General features: G+C 33.6%; 1 protein-coding gene across 7 annotated transcripts in view; it reads left to right on the top strand.

Annotated features, from left to right (window-relative positions):
- LOC114332012 (uncharacterized) overlaps positions 1–23,974 on the top strand; it is a 431,454-nt gene that overhangs the window by 221,297 nt on the left and 186,183 nt on the right. For all 7 annotated transcript variants that reach the window (XR_007696787.1, XR_007696778.1, XM_050645467.1 and 4 more), the window contains one exon: positions 9,093–9,280. Coding sequence is in view for 5 of the 7 variants with exons in the window: in XM_050645467.1 (XP_050501424.1) it covers positions 9,093–9,280 (188 nt within the window). In the remaining 2 variants the exon portion in view is untranslated. The remainder of the gene's footprint in view (positions 1–9,092; positions 9,281–23,974) is intronic.

Genomic DNA, 23,974 nt, shown 5'->3' with positions numbered 1-23,974 from the left:
ACTTTGGTAATACACTTTTACAATTAGACTAACTATTTTTAAAATGACATGATATTACGAAATTGTGAATTATGATCATATTATAAAATGTATATAAAAAATGGTCAAAAAAATGGGGCCTTAAATTAGATTTTTTTGGCGGATTTTTTTTTTAGTGCAAATTTGTCTAGATATTTTACGGTTAGGTATAGCCTCCCCTATTGTAAAAATCACGAGCCGCCACTGATACGAAAAGGAAACAGCACTTTTCAAATTCAAGAAACAAACTCTTTTCCCATTAAAATAAATCCGTAAGACAGAAGGAGAGATAAAGAGAGAGAGAGGAGAGAGAAGAGAGAGAGAGAGAGAGAGAGAGAGAGAGAGAGAAGAGAGAGAGAGAGAGAGACTATGTCACTACAAATATTTAATAAAAAAACTTTTATGGATAATAAAAAAGGTATATTATGATAGTAATAAAACGTATGAATAATAAAAAAATAACAAAAAGTCGACTAAACCTATGAAAATCCAAGATAATGTCAAGATTACGGTAGAACAGAGGAATATAGAACAAGTAATTAAATACATATTTTTATGTTTTTTTTTGCTGTGCACAACAAAAAATTCCATTTGTATCACTTTATGCTTTTACTTTTTTCATTAACGGTTTTGATGGTACTTCCTCATCTTCTATTTTGTTTGTCTCTTTTCACTAATCCAAGACACGTAATTCCTTTAAGTTAATCTCAATCTTTTCAAGCCTACTTGTTCTTGATTTTCCTCTACTCCTGCTTCCTATGCACCTCTTCCCTAAAATTATTTTTGGAATTCTGGCCGCTTTAAACAAAGTTGTTTAAACAGCGAGGATGTCATCGCTTTAGCCCCCTTTTTTCTTGACAAGCCACAAATCTTTATTCGTATGTATATAATTTTATTTCTGGTTGTGCTTGAGGTTAGCCTTAACCAACTTACTTGATTTAGTTTTCGCAAGGATCAAAGACCCAGCTTACCCAGCTGGCTCATTGCTGCAAAAAATGTATTCCTATTAACTGGATCGTACGTCTACCTACTTAGATTCTTTGACTGCCTTGCTGTAAATTTTAAAGAACCGCTTATATTGACATGAAATTTGGCACACGCATAGCTAACATGTCAAAGAAAAAAAAATAGTGTGTCGATGTGTGCTTTTGCCCCTGGAGGTGTTTCTCCCCTTCTCGGGGGTGAAAAAATATACGCCCAAAATAAGTACGGAATTCGATAAACTGACTAATTCTAAGCCACTTTTGTTCTATAGAGTTTTTTCGCCAAGTCAATAGTTTGCGAGTTATTTGCGAGTGAATATGTTCATTTTTCAACAAAACAAACACGTTTTTAGACATTTTTTCGCAAATAATTCAAAAAGTAAATATTTTATCGAAAAAAAATCATTCTTAGCAAAAATATAGCCTGCAAAAATGTGAAAAAAATGGTGTATGTATCAAGTATCTATACCTAGTAGAAACAGAGTTATATATAGAAAAATAGATTCATATTCGCCAAAAGCCTTTTAGGAGAAAACTTATTACAACTTTTTTAAAGAGTTTAAAAAGTTTTATTTCTGTTTTTATAAAAAAAGACTATAGCATGAAATCTAAGCAATTTACGCTCAAAGTACAGTTGGTCCTTTTGTTCTGCCAAAAAATAAATAGGAAAAATCACTACCTAACTAGCAACTTATGAAATTAATCATTACCGCTTCACAAGTTGCTTTATTTATGTTGTGTTTATGTGATCTGTAAGATTTATCGATTCAACGTGCTTATTTTTGAAAAAAATTGGTTTAAGGTAAAATTTAAAAAAAAAATTATTTTGAAGAAAATGATTTTTTTCAAAATAACTTAAAAATTATTAAAACTACCAAAAATCTCAAACAATAAAAAACTCAGCTGTGATTTTCTGAATGTCTTGTATTTTTTTTGTTTTTCTGTGAGACAAAGATTGGTTAAGCTTTGGTGTTTCTAAATTTGCATACACCCGTGATTAGTGACTCGTTGAAAACCTTTCAACAACAGCCCTTTCAAAATTAACAACATGAACGGATGAAACTTACAGATCGTATAAACAATACATACACCAGTAAAGCAATATGTGAAATGGTAACGAATAAGTTCATTGGAGATGCTAATTAGGGGGTGATTTTCCCGATTTTTTTACCAACAAAAAAGGGACCAACTTTATTTTGAGCGTAACTTGTTTACTTTTGACGCTAGAATTTTTTTTTATGAAACAAAAATAAAGCTTTTTTTTAAACACTTTAAAAAAGTTGTAATGAGTTTTCTCCAAAAAGTGCTTCCCTTTTTGATTATTTCACATTAAAATATTCGATTTGGAATCTGACGAATATGAACCTATTTTTCATGTGCCTCTACTGCCTCTACTAGGTCCAAATATCTAATACATACACCATTTTTTACTTTTAAATAGGCTATATTTTTGCTAAGAATATTTTTTTTCTACAAAATACTTACTTTTTGAGTTATTTGCGAAAAACCGTCTAAAAACATGGTTATTTTATTGAAAAATGAACATATTCACTCGCAAATATCACGAAAAGTATAGGCTTGATGAAAAAACTCTATAGAACAAAAGTTGCTTAGAATTAGTCAGTTTTACGAATGGACCGCGATAGTCGTGACGTCAAAACGTCAAAAAAAGGTTTCCAAACACGTTGTGTCTAGGTACACGCTAAAATGTACGCAAATAACAAAGGTAAACTTCATCAAGCTAGTGACTATTTAGCGTGGGCAGTGACTGTTAATTTTGATACACGCTATTTTGATATGTTTAGTGTTTGTTTGATAGAAAAATATTTGTTATGACGTTTAATTCTACCTAACTTTTTTATTTGCGTACACGTTAGCGTATACCTAGACACAACCTGTTTGGAAACCTTTTGACGTTTTGACGTCACACTATCACGGTCCATTCCGGACTTATTTTGGACGTATATTGTTTCACCTTCGAGAAGGGGGAAACTCACAACCAGGGCAAAATCACAAATCGGCGCAATATCACTTCTTTTCTTTGACTTGTTAGCTATGCGTTTGCCAAACTTCATGTCAATTCAAACGGTTATTTAAAATTTAGAGGTTTTACAATAACTTGAAATTAAAATATATTGTATACAGTGATGAGCGCACTAATAACCGTAAAAATAACGCAAAAGATGGAAACCATAATACATTGTAAAGTAAAAAGATCTGAAACTAGTAGAAATGGAAATTATTGATTACAATGTAATGTCCCACCTTTAACGTATCGGAAGAGTATTACATTACAATGTAATGTCCCACCTTTAACGTATCGGAAGAGTATGACAACTGTCACTGTAACAGGGGAATTTCTTATTCTTCTTTCTCTCTTTCTTGGCTTGCATACTTGTGCATCTGCCAGTACATTTGATTGTATTGCAGCTCGTCTTGCTCTAAGCAATGCTGCAACACTGAAAACCTAAAAATGTTGCCTTGATTTACCAAGTAACCAGGGGAATATTGGGGGATGTAAGTGCGGGTCATCATTCATTTTGCTAATATTTAAATGGATAATCACTATGTGTAGTTGTTCATGAGTAAGATGTTGCAATATATTTTGAACATTGGAGTTCTTTGTTACTCCTAATTTTGTAAGTTCGGTTCTCAGACTAAACTGCTTGGACACTGTAGAAGAATATGGTCTCTAGATCTTCAATTTTTCCGCATTCACAATAAGGATGTGTTTTTACTTTTAATCTATATAGATGTGAGCTTGTGCAACAATGTCCTGTTCTCATTCTTATTATATTTGTCAAGTGCCTTCTATCTACGTAGTCTATGTAGGGGAATTTATGAAACCAGGGTTTTTCTAGGATAATTTTATAAATAATACTCCTATCACAGACGTGTAGAGGTGGGAAACTATGTAATGTACTGTTAATTTATACGTTTATAGGGATAATTTCCACCTCTACTGGTGTCATCTCTTTTTAATCCACAATGTATTATCTTTTCCACATTTTGCGTTATTTTGTCGGTTATTATCGCAGTCATCACTATTATACCATTATCGTTTAATCTCAACAGGATCTCTATCTCTGCAAAAATTTAACCGTTTGATAGCAAAAACTCAAAAATCGTTAAAAGTAAAAAAAACTCGACAGCGCTACCTCGAGAGATGCGTCTTCTTCTAGGACTTCTTCTACCCTGTACTCTTTCTTGTATCTATTAAAGCTTAAAGCTATTTAAAACTTCGTTTGATTTTCCCATTCTTTTCAACACCTCGAGATTCATGACTCTATCCACCAGGTTTACTCTCGTAGGGGAGGAAAGTATGCTAAATTTGCAGTTACTTGAACGTTATGGGGACACATTGGGTTGTGAAGAGTAGGTCCCAAAACCAAAAAAGTTAAGTTTTCCATAAAGTGGGGGACTTTCCATCTTTTAATCTAATTTTCCATTTCCAACAATCGTTTTTTCCGATTATAGCGCCATCTATAGATAATTCGAAAAAATGTTTTAAATAAAAGTTACTTATTTTTAAGCAAGGAATCCAAATCTGCAATAAAAAAGGGGGATCCTACTAAGATTTTAAAGTAACCCACCACCCCAATTCCGTGGGGGGGGGGGGGGGCGTGTTTGGTGTCATTCAATAGATTTTTTAAAAATATTGAATACATCTACTTTTCAGTTTTTCGATCTGATGTTTATTTCGCGAAATATCGCGGGGTTCGTATTTAAAATTTAAAATTTACCCCCACCCCTCTCCATAAGGGGTCGTGTTTGGTATCATTTGATAGATTTTTGAAAAATATTGAAGAAGTATTTTTTAGTTTTTCGATCTGACCTTCATTTTGCGAAATATTCGCTTTTTTTGTGAAACTTTTTGACTCACCCATTTCCTTACGCTCCGCTCAAATCGTCAGATTTTTGGAATATACACTGTTTTGTATGTAATTAAATTACCTTATGCCAGGGAGGTAGTGTCAAATTTGACCGGAGCATTTTAGCATGGCTGGTTTCTTTTTACTTAGGTAGGTGTTCCAAAGCTTATTAACAAATGATGTGTCAGCTGGGCCAAAACCGGGGATTTTACTCAAGAAAAGGTGAAAGATGAAAGTTGATGGACAAACTCTACAACTTAAATGTCAAATATTTATATACGTTACTCAGAACAGTTAACAGCATTGCTTACTTGGCACCTACCTTTCACTCAGGAGATCGGGGTTCAAATCCTGGCGCGGAAAATTATTTTTGTTTTTTAAATTGAAATTTAATTTTGAAAAATATTTATTTTTTATAATACCACGTTTTTATTATTTATAAAGAGACAATATAAAAAATCTGTATGTCTTTTATAGAATTATGCATAGAACTTATGAAATAGCATATATACATTTGATCATAAATATTATGATTGACCTTAATAAGCAAAATTGTTGTACATGAACCCCTGAAGCTTCCTGAGTTAGTACGACCAATCTCAGTGAAAAAGGGGGTTGACCTCCCCACCCCCCTCCCGACATTTTTTTATCATTTTAGACAAACTGTTTTTTGCATAATTTTATGTGATGTAAAACCAAAAGATACATACAACCCTAATTTTTCACTTTTCTATCACCAACCCCCATTTTTTAATAGCAGTCTAATTATTTCCCTGTTCTCTATAATATATAAAAATGAATTTTTGTCTGTATGTCCCTACAGAATCGTAAACTATGCATTTAATCATATTATGATGACCTCAAGCAAAGTTTTTGTACTTACATGAACCCAGGAAGGAGTTAATACTTAATAATATATACTTAATATACTTAATAATTAATAGAGATAAAAGAGTTACCTAATACTTTTTTATTATTAACTAGCTGACCCGGCAAACTTCGTACCGCCTTAAAACTAAATAATGTTTGAATGTTTAATACCTAAAATAACCAGAACGCCAAAAAATACTAAAAAATATTACGTACCTATACTTTTTTCTACCAAATGCATAGTTTACGATTCTATAAGAGACATAGGTACAGACAAACATTCATTTTTATATACCGGGTGTCCACTTATATTTTCCCCCATTTTAACTGCCTATAACTTCTAAACGGCTCAAGATAGAAATATGCGGTTTTCGCTGAAATGTTCTATTTTAGTAAAAGTTTTGTCTGAATGGATTGAATTTTTTATATCGCTTTCAAATACGAAAAGAAAAATGGCGGATTTTTGAAAAAAACGTTGTTGACTTATTTTTAATGGAACACCCAGTATATTTTTTTTGCAAATTGAAAGAAAGGTCATTCACCTATCCAGCGATATAAAGTTTTTCAAAATCGGTTGTCAAATCACTGAGTAATTAATTTTTAAAATGAGAGGTGCAACGTGGATATCACATACCTAAATAACATAACTAAGCAAATTGATATTATGTATGTGACTTCCACATTGCATCTCTCATTTTAAAAATTAATTGCTCACTCATTTGACAACCGATTTTAAACAATTTTATATCGTTGGATAAATAAATGACCGTTTTTTCAAGTTTTTTTGGTAAATGACCATTTTTTATATCACTTTTAAATAAAAAATGGTGGATTTTTGAATAAAAAAACGTTGTTGACTTTTTTTATTGAAACACCCAGTATATTTTTCTGCAGCTTGAAAAAACGGTCATTTACCTATCCAGCGAAATAAAATTTTTTAAAATCGGTTGTCAAATGACTGAGCAAATAATTTTTAAAATGAGAGATGCAATGTGGAAATCACATAAAATAATATCATTTTGCTTAGCTATGTTATTTAGGTATGTGATATCCACGTTGCACCGCTCATCTTAAAAATTAATTACTCAGTGATTTGCCAACCGATTTTGAAAAACTTTATATCTCTGGATAGGTGAATGACCTTTCTTTTAATTTACAGAAAAATATACTGGGTGTTTCATTAAAAAAAAGTCAACAACGTTTTTTCAAAAATCTGCCATTTTTCTTTTCGTATTTGAAAGCGATATAAAAAATTCAATCCATTCAGACAAAACTTTTACTAAAATGAAACATTTCAGCGAAAACCGCATATTTCTATCTTTAACCGTTCAGAAGTTATAGGCAGTTAAAATGGGGGAAAATATAAGTGGACACCCGGTATTATAGAGAACAGGGAAATATTTAGATTGCTATTAAAACATGGGGGTTGGTGATAGAAAAGTGAAAATTTAGGGTTGTATCTTTCGGTTCTACAACATATAAAATTAGGAAAAAACAGTTTGTCCAAAAAAATAACAAATAATATCTCCCTTTTCACTTAGATTGTTGGTCTTACCAACTCAGGAACCTTCAGAGGTTCATGTACAACAAATTTGCTTATTAAGATCAATCATAATATTATGACCAAAAATGCATAGTTTGCGATTCTATAAAAGACATACAGATTTTTTTATATTGTCTCGTATAAATAATAAAAACGTGGTATTATAAAAATAAATATTTTTCAAAATAAAATTTCAATTTAAAAAACAAAAAGAATTTTCCGCGCCAGGATTTGAACCCCGATCTCCTGAGTAAAAGGTAGGTGCCAAGTAAGCAAGGCTGTTAACTGTTCTGAGTAACGTATATAAATATTTGACATTTAAGTTGTAGCGTTTGTCCATCAACTTTCATGTTTCACCTTTTCTTGGGTAAAATCCCCGGTTTTGGCCCAGCTGACACATCATTTGTTAACCCGCCAGTGGTCGCTATATGAGATTTTCTCTCACGGTTTCAGAAAATTACGCACAACTTTTTTTCTGGTAAATTATACGCGCTGTAGTTCCTTCTAGTCTCCTAACTATCCTCCCTCGACAATATAATAGACTCGTCCGCTCATATAGTGACTCAGTTTACTTAGTATCACCATATTGTTGAGTCAGTGCGCTTCATGTGAGAGATTCTCTCATCAAACGACCACCGGCGTCACCAACTGTGTATAAAAATTAATTTTATTTTTCCCCTTAAAACCTAAAATAATATCCTTTTATGATGTAATAAAAGGCGCCGTGGATGTGGTCGATGATATGAAAATCCTATATTCTGTTCCACGGGTTAATTGTAGATGGTCACTTACCATATATTTTTCAATGTTAAATATTGGTGGCATCAATAGTCACATTTTATATAAAGATAATAATAATAAAACTAAAAAACGTCGTGTCTTTTTAAAGCAAATGGCTTTATCGTTGATGAAACCTCATCTTTTTTGTAAAATTTTGTAAAGAAAGGCAAAAGTTGGATATGTGAGAGAAAATCTCACGCGCGACCACTCGCGTAACAACCTACCTAGCGACCAATGCCGGGTTAATAAGCTTTGGAACACCTACCTAAATAAAAAGAAACCAGCCATGCTAAAATGCTCCGGTCAAATTTGACACTACCTCCCTGGCTATAACGATTTCGAGTTTTTCTAAGGATCGATTTTTTTTCGGACCCCCCTTAACGAACTCCCCTGTATTAAGAGCCAATATATGGTAGAAGTACACTTACAGGGTACAAGGTGAGAAACCCGATGTGATAGTCTGACGCGCTCGCGTAACTGCAAGAATCCCTGCTTGGGCTCCCCTACCATTCGTATTACTTATTATACAACAAAAATTATGTTATATTACACAGTAAAAGTAAAAACATCTGTTTTTTGTTATAAAATAGTCATCTTTACATGAAATTTTCTATACTACAATTACAATAAAGATGCACTAGAAATAAACAAACCAAAACACGTTGAATGTTACGAGGAGCACTCTCAAATCATAATTTATTATGTATATACATTGTAAATCACAAATCATGATTTACAAAGTTTATATTATTATGTACATGGTAAATCATGATTCAGGAGTGCTCATCATAACGTTTAACGTGTCTTGGTTTGTTTATTTCTAGTGCATCTTTATTGTGATTTTACTTTACTTTTACTTTTTAGATAGTGATTTTACTTTTTAGACCTTTTTTTTTGTGAATTTGATGGCCTTGGCCAATTAGCCAGACATTTTGTTATTTTTTTAGACCTTTTATCCTAAAATTTTGTTAGTTATAATTTTACTATATTACTATAATACACCATTTTTATCGATTTCTATTTTAGATCTTCCTTTAACCGGCCAACAATCACCATGTACAGCACATGCAGCATTAAAGCAGCTCATAGAAAAACTTCTCCAGGAAGTAGCAAATTTACCACAATTACAGCGACCTCAACAGGGGACAGCAATACCACCAGATCTGAATAATAGAACATACGAGGACTTACTTGCTACGGCCATATTAAATAAGGTAATATTATTAATTTATGTACACCGCTGTTTTTTTTGACATCCATTTTATTGCGATCTATTTTATACAAAATATTAAACAATACATATTATATGAGTGTTAAGAAAGTGACACAGTCAATGGTGCATACCTAAAAGAGTACAATAATAATGGAATTGGTACAGTTATTAATAATTAATTGAATTAATTTGAATAGTACAATAGTAATTGGAATGACTAATTAGTTTCTAGTGTTGATGTCAAACTGTTTGGTCTTTTTAGTCCTCTGTTCAGTAGGGGTTTCAGGAGATTGGTGACCAACATGTTTGGGTGAACCTGTAGTCTATTGTGGTACTTGGAGCACAGAGAAAGAATTTCTTCTTTGACGGTTTGGACTTGAAGATCCCTATGTATATTATTGTTGGAAATGTACCAAGGAGCTTGGCACAGTTGCCTTAGAACTTTTGATTAAAAGAGCTGTATCTTAAGTAGGTTTGTTTCACTGGCAGTTCCCCAGATTTGGATGCCATACGTCCAGGTGGGTTTCAGTACACATTTGTATGAGTACACATTTGTAGATCGGCAGTTTATTGTCCAGACTTGGCGTGATTTTTGATTCCTGAACCAGTACATATTTCTACATACGAGTCAAAGTGGCAGTCGTTTGTTCCAAATATGCTTTTGCCATGTTAGGAGGCTGTCTAGGTTTCCAACTATTTGACGTCCCTTTTTATTGGCACTGGCGGTGGCGTGTTGTTAAATGTTACAGCTGAATTAATCCCCTTCCTTAGTGTAAACGTAATGTGTGTTGACTTGGAGCTATTAACTTTGACTCTCCACAGTTTAAACCATATTTCAAGTATATTTAAGTGATTTTGTAGTATCTGGGAGGCTAGGGTCGGATTTTCGTGGCAGACAGGCCATTAGGACAGTGTCATCAGCATATGCTGCAATTCTTGTACGATCTGAAGTTGGTATATCTGCTATAAACAGGAGGTACAGTGTGGGTCCAAGGACGCTTACTTGGGGTACGCCAAAGTGGATGGGGTGTAGAATAGTGAGGGCCTCCCTAAGTTTTATCTGGTACGATCTGCCGGTGAGGTATGATTGTAGGAGAATGCAGATTGGATGAGGCAGTTGTCATTTAAGTTTTGATATTAGACCTTTACGCAATACCTTATGAAAGGCTTGGGAGACATCAAGGAAGGCTGCTGTACAATATTTCTTGTTCTCGACTGCATCTCTTGCGGTTCTGACTACCCTATGAGCCTGTTCGATTGTGCCATGTAGTTGTCGAAATCAGAATTAGTAATGAGGTATTAGGTTTTTTTCTGTAATGACAGTGGCTATTCTTTTCAGGAGAAGCCTTTCAAAAACTTTGGAGGGTAAATGGTAAAGACTAATAGGACGATAGGATTAAGGTTTTGTCGTGTCTCTGTTGGGTTTATAAATTAGGATGATTTGAGCTACCTTCCATTGGGAGGGGAAGTAGCAAAATTTTAGGACAGCATTGTATATGTACATTAGTAGCTTTGTTGCTTCTTTGGGTAGTTTTTTGAGTATTAGTCCTGTTATCAGGTCGTATCCAGGTGATTTTTTTGTATTCAGGGTTTTGATTACTTCTGTAATTTCGATACCTAATTTTAATTTTTCTGGTGGGAAGACACATCTGATAGGGTTCATCTGCTATACATGTAATAAATTTCTCTTCGTTTTCTGAAACCTCCCTCTTTTAATATTGAAAAACTGTCTGAAGATGTTCAGCAAAAGTGTTAGCCATCTCTTCGTCACTTCGAGACCAGGTGCCATAATTTTTTTTATCGGTGCTTTAGTTTGTGATTGTGTTTTGAGGTTTTTAGACAATTTCCATAACGAGTAGTTCTTTTCTTCAGAGCTAGGCAGATTTTCTAGAAAATAATTTATTTCTTGTTCCTTATCTTCCTGTAGGACCTTTTTTAATTGACGGGTTGCTCTGTTGTATTTGGTTTTGTGTTCTCGAGCACGGGTGGTCTGCCATCTTTTCTTAATTGTCTTTTCTCGTATATCATGGTTTTTATATAGAGCGGGTATGAGCCCGCTGCTTGAAAAATTTGATGAGCGGAAAGTATGAACAATACCTTGTTTTCGGGGTTTAGAGGCCAATTATTTCTTCGTGACGTGACATTTCATCTGAAACTGCGGCAGATATTCTTCTCTTCTTTACGTGCTATCTCCGCGACTGAGGTTGGCAATTATCATGGCTATTCTGATCTTAGATGCTGCTGCTCTGAATAGTTCGATTGCTGTGCATCCGTACCATTTCCTTAAGTTACGCAACCATGAGATTCTTCTTCTTCCTACACTTTTCTTGCCCTAGATTTTCCCCTGTATAATCAGTTGAAGTATGTTGTATCTCTCATTACGCATAACATGCCTGAGATATTGCAGCTTTTGTGTCTTGATGGTTTCCAATATTTCCAGTCTTTTGTTGACTCTTCTAATGATTTCGTTGTTTGTTACATGCTCGGTCCATGACATCTTCAGGATTCTTCTATACACCCACAGTTCAAATGTTTCCAACTTTTTAGTAGTCGACGCGTTAAGTGTCCGTGTTTCTATCTCGTAAAGCAGAGTCGAAAATAACAACTTCCCAGCCTAACTCTCAAGTATAATTTCAGTTCTCTTGCACAAAGTACCTGTCTCATTTTATTGAAATTTGTTTTTGCTTTCTCTATTCGAACTTTGATTTCTTTGGAGTAATTGTTTGTGTGATTAATTATTGTGCCAAGATAGTTGTAGTTTTCAACTTTGTCTAAAGTTTTACCTTTAATTGTCAGGCGTTCATCATTATTTTGGGTTTTTGGTATCCTCATAAATTTAGTTTTCTTGATGTTTATTGATAATCCATATTCTTCTCCATGCTCAACTATCTTGTTCATTAGATTTTGGAGGTCTTGAAGGTTGGCTGCTATTATGATAGTATCGTCCGCATATCTAACGTTGTTAATTGGCGTTGCATTTACCTTTATTCCTGCTGTTTCTCCCTCAAGAGCTCTTTTCATAATTTCTTCAGAGTATGCATTAAATAGTAGTGGTGACAATACACACCCCTGTCGCACTCCTCTTTTAATTTCGAACTCTTCTGATGTATGTTCGTTAATGCGTATGTGTGCTTGCTGTTTATAATATAGATTTGTTATAATTCGAAGGTCATTGTATTGTAATTGTTTTGCTTTGAGGACGTCAAATAGGACGTCCTTTGAGGACGTCACACTAGGAGAGTTTCACGGGTACCTACGCCACTACGGAATCCAAATTGGGTCTTCGATATCCATATCAAGTGTTTGGCAGATATTACTAATCGCATTATTCATCAGTAACTAGAAGACATTTACAACCGTAGCGCCAGTGACCGCTTTTGATTAGGTTGGACACATTTGGTAGAAGAAACTTATATTTCAACCGTATCAAACATCTTCATTCTTGATATTTATCGAACATATGGCTCATGCTTACATAAGTTCAAGTTATCCTTTCAACCCAACCTGTTTAAGTGTATTATGGCCCTTGATGATACTTGCGAAGTCGTAGAAGTGTGCTCTTGAGGTGACTGGGTCGTTTCTGTTCATAACTAGATCTTTGGATCTCTTCTTTAAAGAATCATGTAAAAAGCCTTCGAATGTTTAAGACCCATATGTTCGTAGCAGTGGTTACATTTCATCCGTTCTACCCAGTCAATATCGTTATTTTTGGTATGCTTCTTGTTATAGCAACAACAGCTCCTGAGCATATCAATGATTATGTTGCCCCTCCGATCCAAATCAAGTGGATTCGATTCGATTTCAGTACCTTTAATGCAGCTTGGCTATCCGGTACAATTAATATGGATCTCTTTCTCTTTACTAGTTCCTGCAGGCACATCTCTATGGTATACATTTTATCTGGAAGACTTTCACTAAGATTTTGCTTATTTCCATATACTCCGGCCGGTTCCATCTACATCGCTTTTAGACTAGCTACATCGTCTCTATACCAGCATTGATTTTCCATTATCATAATCATAAATGTTTTATTCTACTCCCATTCGCCCCTATCTGGAAAAACAAAGGTAATCAGCTGATCAATACCAATCATTACTATTTAACACTTAGGATAATTTTTTATTATCCCACCAGATTTGATCGCGGTATCCATTTCCTCTGCTTTATGACATCTTATCCACCATCTAAGTAGGTCTGAAAAATTATTGACGTAAGTGTCAAATTCGTTAATTTTAAATCAAAATCGCATCCGAATTTAACGTTTTTAACAACATACAATCTGTTTTGAACAAAACGTTAAATTAAAAAGTTGAGTTAACCCATCAGGTGGATGAAAAAGAGGTAAAAAAAGATATTGTTACTGAAAAAAAAACATATAATTCTTGACTGTATACCTGTTCTTGCTAATAATCAGTGGCGGCTGGTCAGAGGAGGCAAGGGAGGCTTAGCCTCCCCATAAGTTTTTTACACATGCTACACTGTTTTGTTTACTTTGTTATTTTGCCCGGAGATTGGGCAAGGGCGGCTGATCGGTCATCAGCCTCCTCTTCAATTTTAGGATCCTGACTACAAATAATGAAAAAACTAAAAGTGTGAATTTTGTGATGAAATTTGGTATGTGGGGTTAGATTAATATTTGGAGCAACTTCTTCAAATAGCTTTTTCCGATATCTGTAATGCAAAGCAAAATATTGGTAATTTACCGTGTTTTTGGATTCGCAGTAGGCCGCTTTTAGAATTAAAAAAATTCAGTTGAGTATCTTAAAAAATATGAACCTTCAACTTGTATGGACTGCAAAAGTTCAAATCTGTATTTATTCTGATATGCATATCTACTTACAGAGATAGAATTAGAACAAATAAACGACACAAACTTTGGTAATACACTTTTACAATTTGACTAACTATTTTTAAAATGATATGATATTATAAATAATTATGATGTTATAAAATGTAAATAAAAAATGGTCAAAAAATGGGGCCTTAAATTAGATTTTTTGGTGGATTTTTTTGCTAGTGCAAATTTGTCTAGATATTTTACAGTTAGGTATAACCTCCCCCATTGTAAAAATCACTAGCCGCCACTGCTAATAATGTTTCAAAGGCATCATTGATTAAGTAAAAGTAAAAATGCCTAAATCGCCTTCTTCTTTTTGTGTAGATATGACTCTGTCTGTTTTTATCAATGTGCCTCCAATAAGTTGTCGTTACATAATTTTCGTGGTCTTCCCACTGATCGTCTTTCTATTGAAGAACCGTCTCCCACCGTCCTTAAGCGTCGTTTAAACACAACGACAAGTCACAGCAACTAGTTGTGATGACAAGTTGAAACGCTGTTTAGACGCTGCGATTCAATGCGATACCACCTTCAACCCAACTCCAACTTTGATAAGTTGTGCGATGCACCGTTTACACACAATGATAAGTTGCAACAACTCGATTGACCTTGATAAGTTGTTTGATTTATCGCTGTGTTTAAACGATCCTTTACAACTCTATTTGTCGTCATTTCGCTTATGTGATTGTTCCATTCTATTCTTCTGTTTCTTGCTCAGATCTCCACCTTGTATCTCTGACGTATATTATCTGTACTTCCAACTGTGCCCCATAGTGTCTTACAATGGATTTTTCGAAGGGTTTTCATCTCTGCTATTTCTAGCATTATTTTTATCCTATCTGTGTCAGATCGTGTTTCTTTCGCTTATATCATTACTGGTTTGACGACTTTTTTTAAATGCTGCCTTCATTTCTTTTCCGATATGTTTATATCTCCATATTGTTTCGTTCAGGCAACCTGAGGGCTCTGTTTGCTCTATTTACTTGAGCCCTTCTGTTTCGAGCTTTCCCAAGCTAGATACTGTGAGGCCTAAATATTTAAACTCCATCCGTTTATTCTATTATCTGGCCTTCCAGCTCGTAATTTACATCTTTATACACACGTTGTAAATCGTCTTCTTTGTAAGCGATTATATTGCATCGATTATTTTAAGTTTTTTTTTTCTCTCATTTGGTACACTTTTTTGGTTCTTACTTTTTTTATTATTTCATCCATACTCAGGTAGAACAATAGAGAACTCAGGAAATTCCTCCAGTCGTATCCCAATGCCAGCTTCAATTGGGCCAGTTAAATCTTCTTCTACATTTACTAAATGCTTAAAAAATCCACTTTATTTACAAGATAGGGCTCAAATAAGATTTTTAGTAAAGGTGTTATGGACATAAAAACGGAAGACTTCGTGGAAAAACCGAATTGAACTTAATGATGAATATGATGAATATTCAAGTAATTTCAGCTTCAAGGAATACAGCTTCATATTTTATGTTTATTTTAGCTTCAAGGAATTTTCTAGCAGTCCTGCTATATGTTTCAATCTACATATGTCATTCCATAAATTGTTGTTTTTTTATCTCTTGTAGAGATGCATCAAGTCAAACTAGTTTGATTTTATTCAACAAACTTGACTTGACTTGAAAATCAAACTTTTTATTGTAAAAAAGTTTGACTTGACTTGATTTCGATATCTTTAGGTTTGACTTGAAATCAAACTTCTTCAAACTGTTTGAAGTTTGAATATCATACTGGCAACGTGTTTATTTCCAATTCTAATTGAGAGCGTACGGATTTTGTTGTGACTTATTTGGGTAGGTCTGAATCTGTAGGTACTCTGCTACTCCGCAAATTAGTTTGTAATTCATATTTAGACGTCTATGTTTGGCTTGTTTATTACGTTAGTTTTGAAGTGTGTGGCTTTGGGTGATAATATCTGAATTTGGATATTTTTCGGTTCAGAATAAGTACCAGAACAAATTGAGTCTGATATTGAAGGTATTCCCACTGCAAAAATTAAGAGAAACAATATGTAGTCGAAGCAGTATTAATTAAGAAAAATAAATAATATACTGATTTATTTGATGTTGCGGCAGGTGATTTCAAAACAATGAAAATTTCATAGTACATACATAGGTACTTCTATTATGTAAAAATAAAGAACAGCGTTATAAAATCACAAACAATGAACTAATTCTTTAAAAGGACAGGGTTATGCATAACTCGACCAAGCGACATTCCTTTAAAATCGAGATAACAGCGAATTCTGGTGACACATAGCTAAAACTATCTTGGAAAAATCCCCGTTATTGTCACGTTAACGGTTACTAAGAAAAACAAAAATAAACCAAGCGACATTCTGTCTAATAGGGTTTTTAGTTTTGCATAACAAGCATATTCATAACTGCCATTCTTAACTACCATTCATAACTGCCATATATTAATAACTGCCATTCATAACAAAAAAATAGAAAAGTTGCATACAGTTTCACAAGACATACGTGAGAAATTCCTCAAACCACCAAAAATAAAGAAGAAATCGTGGATGGCAAACGAGATTTTAGATATAATGGAAGAGAGGCGAAAGTCCAAAGATCAGGACATGTCATTATACAAAAGAATAGATAAAGAGATCTCAAAAAAGCAATTAGAATTGCTAAGTATACACGACTTAGAAAACAGTGTGCGGAAATCAAGCAATTGCAACATAAACACGATTCATTCAATATACACAAAAAAATTAAAGAAGTTGCAGGCTTATACAAACCTAGAAGAGTTGGGTGTTTGACAGATAATCAAGGCAAACCACTGTTAAGTGTGGAAGAAAAACTAGACACGTGGAAGGAATATGTGGAAATAACTTTTGCAGATGAAAGGCAGAATACCATTGAAGACACTGAATGCCATGCTAAACAGCACCCCCGATTACCATTGAAGAAGTCACGTCAGCTATTAAAACAACTAAAGATGGTAAAGCTGTAGGACCTGACCAGTTTTATGTAGAATTCCTAAAACTTATGGATGAACAAGGAATAAAATGGATAACAACTGTATTTAACCAAATACACGTAACTGGAAAAATACCCCAAATCTGGTTAAAGTCGACCTTCGTAACTTTACCCAAAAAACTAAATGCCAAAACATGTGAAGTCTACAGAACAATTATTAGCCTAATGAGCCACTTACTTAAAACGTTTCTGAAAGTGATACACGGCAGAATATATAAAAAATGCGAAGAACAGTGCTTATGCAAAGATGCAGGGATGTTAACTGTGACGTGTTTATTTGTTTTATCGACTACAAAAAGGCATTTGATAGAGTAAAATATGATAAACTCATAAACATCTTGAAAGAAGCTGGAGTAGATGATAGAGATTTGAGAATCATATATAATTTGTATTACAACCAAACTGCCAATATTAAAGTGGATGACCAATTGACAGAGGCAGCCTCCATAGATAGAGGAGTGAGACAAGGATGCATCTTGTCCCCGGTGCTGTTTAATATACATATACTCTGAATGTATCTTCGAGCAAGCGTTGGGAGAACTACAGGAAAGCGTATTAGTCAATGGAGTGCGTCTGAACAACATTAGATATGCCGACGACGCTGTAGTTTTTGCAGACAGTCTAGATAGTTTGCAAAGAATAATGTCGCGAATATCATATATAAGTAGAGAATACGGACTTGATCTTAATACGAAAAAAACAAAGTACATGGTAGTCAGTAAGCGCGAAATATTAAATACACAGCTTTTGGTTAACCAACAACTAATTGACAGGGTCGACAGCTACACATACCTTGGTATTAACATAAACAGCCAGTGGGACCACTCAAGTGAAATAAAACAACGCATAGGAAAAGCGAGATCAGCGTTCATAATGAGGAAGTCTCTTTTCAGAAGCCACGATTTACCACTTGCTACCAAAATCTCTATAATCAGATGCTATGCATTTTCTACGTTATTATACGGAGTAGAGGCCTGGACATTTTTCGAGGCTTCTTTGAGAAAACTCGAGGCATTCGAGATCTGGTGTTATAGGCGCATTTTAAGAATTTCGTGGGTGGATCGTGTGACTAATGTTGAGGTTCTACGTAGAATAAGCAAGGAATGCGAGATTATTAACACAATCAAAGAGCGCAAACTAAAATATCTTGGCCATGTTATGAGGAATGAACAGCGATATGACTTGTTGCAACTCATTCTTCAAGGCAATGTATTTGGAAAGAGAGGACCAGGGAGAAGAAGAATATCTTGGCTTCAAAACCTGAGAAAGTGGTTTAATACATCGACAACCGGACTATTCAGAATAGCAGCAAGCAAAGTTAGGATAGCCATGCTGATCGCCAACATCCGGAACGAATAGGCACCTTAAGAAGAAGAAGAAGATAACATAAGAAGAAGAAGACTAAGCGCCGACTAACCGTCTTTGGTCTGAGTCTTTGTCTGAGTCTGGTTATGCTAAACTAAGCGTTTAACCAGAATAACATTTTTTTATCCCTTAATGTACACGTTAATTTTGAAGTTTCGGTCAAAACATGATCGAATTTTTTTAAAGTGAAAATGTTGTGTTTGTATATGATTAAATTGAAAAATACAAATAATCTATATCAAATCTCTATATTATATCTAACGTGCTATGTACTAAGTATAAGTTATAAAATGGACCTTTCGGGATTCTTGTATTTGAATGTTTATTAATCATTTCTGTACTAAGAGTATAAGTCAATAGCCTGTTTTTCATGTATAAATATTGATTTTATTCCATTTTATTACTGTTAGTACTTTCCGCTTTCACTTACGCAGCTTGACTTATATAATTTTAGTACCCACACCACATGTTATGAGATGCTGGGTCGTTTGTATTGAAAAGATGTAGATAATCCAAATGGGTGAAGTCGAGTTCGCTCCGCTTCGTTCAGGTATATTTTAGAAGGGTACGAATTGGCTCCCGCATGAATGCGGGTAGGCTCTCATATAATCGCGGAAACATTAGACATTGTTGCCAAATCGTGTAATATTTATACTGCTTAGGAAATTTACATAGTGGTATAGATTTTTTATAGGAAAATTATACTTTTAGACAAATACTTTTAGAGTTTGTTTTAGTTCAACATTGGCATATGTGGCAATTTTAACACAAATTATCGGTGTCGGCCGGTATGCGCTCGACCGTTTTGCGCTCTTACCTGAAATCGGCCGGTATGCGCTCTACACTCTAATACCCGAAAGTTAAGTTAGGACCGAAGGGTTAGGTCTTCCTCCTTTCCCATAGATATTTCTAGGAAGGTACCTGTTTCTAACAAAAAGAGAAAATTTGAAAGAAGTGACAACGCTGGGTGATATTTTCGACATGTTTAGGTAAAATAAATTTTGTCTATGGGAGCCAATTCGGACTCTACCTTTTTTAGTTCAGGTAAAATTCTTACCATTGGGAGCGAACTCGACCCCGTCCATCCAAATTTGACCATAAAATTTCAAGGAATTAACATGCTTAAAAGTGGTTGGTACGAAAACAGATTTTGAAGGTTCTTTGTTCCTATCCTTTTTAACTTTCCAAAACCTTTTTAAGACGGTGCAGGTGTTTATTGTTATCGGTTATAAAAGCAGAAAATTATAAAAATAGCTGCATATATCCCATTTAACCCAAAAACTCTTCATTTAGTATTTTTTTATTTAATTTTGCTGTGCGTGTTTAAAATAGTTTCCTGTGAAATTGTCAGTGTTCTATTGTAGATAATTTTTAAAATTGAGTAAAGGTAAACAAATTATACACACATATATAAGGGTACAAAAAAAACGGAATTTGGCGAAGAAGGTACAACTTTGAACTATACAAAGTATACCAGGATCCGGATATCGTAACATTCATTAAAATAGGACGGCTGCGTTGGATGGGACATGTAGAAAGAATGGAAGAAGGCGAAATACCAAACAAAATATTCAAACAGATGCCAGTAGGAAAAAGAACAAGAGGAAGACCGAGGCTGAGATATTTAGAACAAATAGAAAATTATATAATAACCTTAAAAATAAAAAACTGGAGAAAAAAAGCACGAAACAGATCAGAATGGAGAAGAATCCTGGAACAGTCCAAGACCCAGAAAGAGTTGTCGAGCCAATGATGATGATGATGAAAGGTAAACAAATACTACTAGCATTAGGCCAGGAACTGAAGCTTTTCACCTCGCAATTTTTACAGAATGGGTCGATTTGCTTGAAAATTTGAGAATAAGTATTGGATAGTCCAAGGATCAAAATCTATATGATTCCGAAAGGCGCTTTTACCATGGGGATGGTTGCCACCCCATCTCGGGGGTGGAATTTTTTTTTATATTTTGACAGCAAAATTTGATAAAAACATTCATTCTAAGCAAAAAATGTTCTATAAATGTTTTTAATAAATTAATAATTTTCGATTTATTCTCTATCGAAAGTGTTAGTTTTGTACCTATAGAAAAATTCAATGTTTTTCGATATACTCATTTACGGTTCACTCAATTTTTGCCGTAGAAAAAATCAAACCAATTTCTTGGGAATTAAATAAACTACAATATTATATTAAAACATTTTTTCGTATCTCTGATGCTAATCTTTCTATTCTGAAGAAAATGGCATTTTTACCAACCTGCAAAAATTGGTTATTCGCTTCTAATTCCAGTTTTTTTAAAAACTAAACATTCTAAGCCAGTCAAACTTATAGAATCTATTAATAATACATAATAGAATATTATGCAACGAGCATTTAATGATGGTCATTATGATGCGAGTAAGAAGAATAAGAAACGAGCTGCGTAGCGGCGAGTTTCTTATAGATTACGAGCTTCATAATGATAATTAAATGCAAGTTGTATACATGATTTTATCTACGATCATTCACAACAAAAAAATATTCAAGTTTATTTAATTTTGTAACTGACAAATTTTTAAATTAGTCAGTTTGTTTACATATCGATAACTGTGAAAGCGTATGTATTTGACTCGACATTGGTCACTACACATGTGCCACCTTCAACGTGACTGTCATGTCGCGATTATATTGGTTAAAAATCATAATGAAAATCCGTATCATAATGAAGTTCATTATGATACAGGTAGTGAAATCATAATTGATGTATTAAAGTATGAGAGTAGATAAATAAATAAAAATGAATAAGGCCAATGACTAAATACACCGTTAACTTAAATTATTATGCTTCCAATTGGATTTCTCCTTTTTTTGCAAAAAATATATTGAGTTTTTAACCGTAACTTTTTTATTTTTTATCTTAGAAAGTTTGGAAAAAAATAATTTTATAGGTGTTTATAAGGTCTATAAGCCTATTAATATTAAACGTTTTTAAAATCTTGAGTCGCGAAAAGAGGTGACTGTGAAACTGTTGGTAAAGGGGGTTTTTGCATGTTATTACAAGTTTTAGTCATCAATAGCTCACTCAATTTTTGCCGTATAAAAATGTTTTTAAACTATCTTCTTGGAAATTAAATAAAGTACAATTTCATTTTGAAACATTTTTTCCTATCTCTGATGTTAATCTTGCTATTCTGAAGAAAAGGCCATTTTTTTCCAAACGGAAAAAACTCGTTATTCGCTTTTAACTCTATTTTTTTAAAAACTAATCATTCTAAGCCGGTCAAACTTCGAGGACCTAATAATACTATATAAATAAAAAGGCCAAATAAGGTCAATGATTAATTTTAATTAGGGTGGTGATTAGGGGGTTGCTTGCGATAACTTTTTCGCTGAAAAAGATAGGGACTGACATTCTTTTCATTATAAGTCCGTTAATTTTTGAGGTAGAGAGTTTTTTGATTTCTGAAGATATATATTTTTAAGTACTTTAAATTAGTTTAAACAAGTTGTCCTCAAAAACGCCTAGTTTTCCCGTTTTTTGACTTTGAAAGTACAATATTTAGAATTTGACAAAGAAGAGCCAACATATAATAAAGTATATCTCGATTACTATTGGCCTTAAAGAAAATTTTAAAAAACCGTTTTGTTTATTTTTTTAAAAGGTGCATTTTTGCTAAGTAAAGTTGTTTTGATAAAACGAAAACTTTTGGAGTTATAAGCAGAAAACATCGATTTTTTCGATATAAAACTTAACTTTTGATAGCGAATAAATCAAACTCTTTCAAACTAGTTTGACAAACAGTTTGAATTTTCAAACCTGTACGATTGACCAGTTTGACTTGACTTGAATTATTTGTTAGAGGGATTGACTTGAGTTTGACTTGAAATTAAGTCAAACTCAAGTTAAGTTCAAACATTCAAGTCAAACTTGTGCAACTCTAATCTCTTGTTTAGCTATCATTTCAAATGGCTTAAATAATCATGTAGTCCAGAAAGCCACTGCGCATCAGGTAGAAAAAATATTCTAATTCGGATTTTTTGCACAATCTTACTCAAAAAGGACCCCTTTTAACAAATTTGCATGTTGCCAGGACCAAAAGTTGGTCAAAAATTTTTTAAACGTTTTTTTTTTGTTTTTTTTTTATTAAAATTATTTTTTTTTGCATGAAACAATTTTTTTAGGTTTTTTGGATCAATTCAAACAGAAAAGGTCTTTAGTGACTTTCCTCTAAAGTTGATAGTTTTTGACATATAAGCGATTAAAAATTGAAAAATTGCGAAATCGGCCATTTTTAGCCCTCAAAAACTATGTGAAAAACTGAAATTTTGAGTGTCTCCAAGGTAGGTAGATATTCTTTAAACATTGATTGATGAAATCCCGAAGAGTTTTTTGCAATACATTATCAAAAACCCCTTTGTTTTTTAATTTCCAATCAAGCGTGCGCGAAACTATTTTCCACCGTTGCATGTGTATGCAGTATGGTGCAAATGAAAGGAATAAATTCGTTATTTCGTAAACAGGCGACTTTTAGGAAAAATCCCGAAACAGGTCGATTTTTATATTTAAGTTATGATATTGTGACATATATGGTATACTAGTGACGTCATCCATCTGGGCGTGATAACGTAATCGATGATTTTTTTAAATGAGAATAGGGGTCGTGTGCTAGCTCATTTGAAAGGCTCTCCAATTCTCTATTCAGTAATATAAACATCTACATAATTATTTATACAGGGTGTCCAATAATTTAATTTTTTTGTCAACTTGCCAAATGATTTAATTTAATAAAAAATTTTTGGACACCCTGTGTAAACAATTAAGTACATGTTTATATTACTGGATAGAGAATTGAAGAACCTTTCAAATGAGCCAGCACACGACCCGTATTCTCATTTAAAAAAATCATCGATTACGTCATCACGCCCAGATGGATGACGTCACTACTATACCATATGTCACAATATCATAACTTAAAAATAAAAATCGACTTGTTTCGGGATTTTTCCTTAAAGTCGCCGGTTTACGAAATAACGAATTTATTCCTTTCATTTGCACCATACTGCATACACATGCAACGGTGGAAAATAGTGTCGCGCACGCTTGATTGGCACAAGGGGTACAGAAAACATAGGGGTTTTTGATACTGTATTGCAAAAAATTCTTCGGGATTTCATCAATCGATGTTTAAAGAATATCTATCTGGCTTGGCAACATTCAAATTTTCCGTTTTTCACATAGTTTTTGAGGGTTAAAAATGGCTGATTTCGCAATTTTTCAATTTTTAATCGCTTATATGTCAAAAACTATCAACTTTAGAGAAAAGTCACCAAAGACCTTTTCTGTTTGGAATGATCCAAACAATCTAAAAAAGTTTTGTTCCATGCAAAAAAATAATTTTAGAAAAAAAAACAAAAAAAACGTTTAAAAAATTTTTGACCAACTTTTGGTCCTGGCAACATGCAAATTTGTTAAAAGGGGTCCTTTTTGAGTAAGATTGTGCAAAAAATCCGAATT

The sequence above is a fragment of the Diabrotica virgifera genome, chromosome 1 (genome assembly GCF_917563875.1).
Source record: "Diabrotica virgifera virgifera chromosome 1, PGI_DIABVI_V3a".
NCBI lineage: Eukaryota > Metazoa > Arthropoda > Insecta > Coleoptera > Chrysomelidae > Diabrotica > Diabrotica virgifera.
Note: the sequence above shows the minus strand (reverse complement) of the source record. Positions and strands in the feature narration are given on the sequence as shown.